The sequence below is a fragment of the Eumetopias jubatus genome, unplaced genomic scaffold, assembly GCF_037043125.1.
Source record: "Eumetopias jubatus isolate StellerSeaLion01/CBP00866 unplaced genomic scaffold, mEumJub1_p1.0 scaffold_1, whole genome shotgun sequence".
NCBI lineage: Eukaryota > Metazoa > Chordata > Mammalia > Carnivora > Otariidae > Eumetopias > Eumetopias jubatus.
Genome location: NW_028274807.1, coordinates 214,681,190 through 214,683,756, shown reverse-complemented (window position 1 = coordinate 214,683,756; position 2,567 = coordinate 214,681,190). Strand labels below are relative to the sequence as shown.

Sequence of the window (2,567 nt, the reverse complement as noted above, 5' to 3'; positions counted from 1 at the left end):
GTTGAAATGCAGAATGAACAAGCCAAGCAGGGATGCGCAGCCCACATGTCCAGGATCGGAACGGAGGTGCGGGGCGTCCCAGCACCACCGTTGGTGTGACGGGCGACACAGCGGCCCTGGAGACACCCTCCCGCCCCCAGCTCTCCTCACTCACCCGTGGACACTGGGAGGCGGCCTCGGGCTCGGCAGGGATTTGCCAAATGGGTGGTCGCAGGGGCCAGAAGCCGGGCGGCCCCACAGCAGTCAGGGCAAGACTCCGCTTTCAAACCCACTTTATTCTCTCTAGACTAGAAACACTCCGCATTTCCACCCTCCCTGCCCCGATCGTGGCCAGCCCGGGGCGCCACGGTGCCTCACAGGGGTTCTGGGGGCCTCTGGGAGGACTCCGTGGCCTCGGCCACCCCCACGGACGTGCCACTGGAGTGGCCCTGTGAGCCGGCTCGGGCCAGCAGCTCCAGCCTCCGCGAGCGCAGCCGGGCCTGGATGGCCCAGATGGGGGCCCGGTGTCCGGGCAGCGAGGGGTCCTCGTCGCCCAAGCTGTCGATGGTGGAGTTGGAGCCGTCTTCCGTGCCGGCCACCGACTGCTTGCACACGGGGCAGGAGCGCCGGGGGGCCTGCGAGAACCAGGGGTCGATGCACTTGCAGTGGTAGGTGTGGGAGCAGGGCAGGATCTTGAGCTGGTCGCCCTCCTCATACTCATCCAGGCAGATGGCACACAGGTCGTTCCTCCGCGTGAAGGTGCGGACCTGCGCCTTCTGGCAGGCCTGTGGCTTGGCCTCTGTCCCCCGGCTCCACCAGGCCCAGAGCCAGTTCCACAGCTGGCGGAGGACCAAGACCGCGGACGTGAGCAGGGCCAGGGCACGGCCCAGCACCCAGGAGACGGCCAGCACGGGGTGGCAGTCCAGGTCGGGGCACGGCGGGTAGTCGGGCAGCAGGAGGACGTGGGCCGCCTTGTCGCAGCGCACGATGACCCGCAGGTCCTGCGAGGCCGCCTCGCCCACGAACACGGAGGGGATGGCGATCTGGCGCCGCAGGTCCTCGTAGACGTGGGCCATGCGCACCAGTTCGTCCGAGCGGACGTTGTGCACGATGGCCGCCTCGAAGCCGGCCCGCTGGGCGTGCAGCACCTTGAGGTCGAACGTGCAGTCGTACCGGCGGATCAGCACGATGGCGCCCAGCGAGCCGTTGCCTGGTCGCGGGCCCTCGATGGGGTGGCACGCGTTGGCCGGCTTGGCCTCCATCAGGTAGCCCCGCACGCCCTCGGGGGCCAGGGGCACCCCGAACAGGGCCGGCAAATCCGCAAAGTCCACGGTGCTGGCATTGCCGTCCAGCACGGCCCGCACCACGGCCTCCGAGGGCACCAGCAGCGCCAGCAGGATCAGCGAGGCCTTGACGGCCCCCTGGGCCCCGGCCGGCTGCTGCCGCCACCCCATGGCCGCCGCCCCCCCTCCCTCCTCCTCCGGCTGCTGCGTGGAGCTAGGTCCCGCTGGGGACAGCAGACGGGAGGCCTTCGGACATCTCCAGGGCCTCCCGGGGGGCCCGTGGCCGGGATGAGAGGGGAGGTGAGCTCGAATGGGGAGCTCAGAGGCAGGGACGCGGGACAGCTGGGGCCAGGGCGTCCCTAGGCAGACACTGCTCCCGGCGGCAGCCCCGTGTGCATCATGTCCTTGAAGGCCGGTCTCAGGAGCCGCTGACCTGCCCAGGTGGCCTTGCTGGCGGATGACGCTGAGGCCAGGAAGCCCCAGGGTTCTAGATGCCCCGGGCCTCTGTGACATCGTCCCGTTCCATCTTGTTCCCAGGAGCCCCCAGTTGCCTAGGGCTGTGGCCAGGACCGAATTCCTGGGTCTCTGACCCGGATGCTCAGAGCATCCCCAGTTCCTGGACCTCATAAGGCTCAGGGTTGCCACAAAGTGGACTGATGGCCCCCAGTGGCACGGATCCAGTACGTATAACTCTTACTCCAGAGCATCATCGCCCAAAGACTCCCAGAGACCCACCAAGAGAGGTGCCAATGTCACCCCCTTTTGAGGTACCCAGAAGGACCCGGACTAGTTCAGGGCACCCTTCCCCCATGAGGTCGGTTCTTGAAACCCAAATTCCAAATCTCCTCCCTCTCTCCGCCGCCAGCGCCAGTCACTCTGTTCCAGCCGCACGGGCCTCCTTGCCATTCTCACAACACACCAGGCCACACCAGGCATGGTCCTGCCCCAGGGCCTTTGCACAGGCTGTGCCCTCTGCCTGAAATGCCCTTTCTCCAGGGGCCAGCTCTTTCTCAGGACATTGGTCTGAGTTCATATGTCCTCAGAGTCTAACTAGATTTGATTTGGGGGGAGAAAGGTGCCCAGGTCAGCGTGGAGGCGGTAAGAGCGACTAGTGCCTATCCTCTACCGTCACTGCCCGGTGCGCCTCCGGTCCTGCCTCAGCTTTATCCTCCCAGCTCTCGCCTCCTCTCCGGCCCCGTCCCCAGCCACAGCCTTGGGTATCAGCCTCACGTCCTCCCCACTTCTCATGCCCCGAACCTCCCACCCTGAGTCTGCCCCCTGCTGGGCTAGGCAGCCTGCTTACAT

At 66.7% G+C, this 2,567-nt stretch overlaps 1 protein-coding gene across 1 annotated transcript; it reads right to left on the bottom strand.

Annotated features, from left to right (window-relative positions):
• Nucleotides 1-353: 353 nt before the first annotated feature.
• On the bottom strand, nt 354-1,775 carry ZNRF4 (zinc and ring finger 4). The gene has a single exon (XM_028126010.2). The coding sequence runs from the start codon at nt 1,773-1,775 to the stop codon at nt 354-356; it is 1,422 nt and encodes a 473-aa protein (XP_027981811.2).
• Nucleotides 1,776-2,567: the final 792 nt, after the last annotated feature.

Excerpts from the sequence above, each read along its gene's own strand:
- ZNRF4 (XM_028126010.2), bottom strand. The coding sequence starts at position 1,775 with ATGTCACAGAGGCCCGGGGCATCTAGAACCCTGGGGCTTCCTGGCCTC.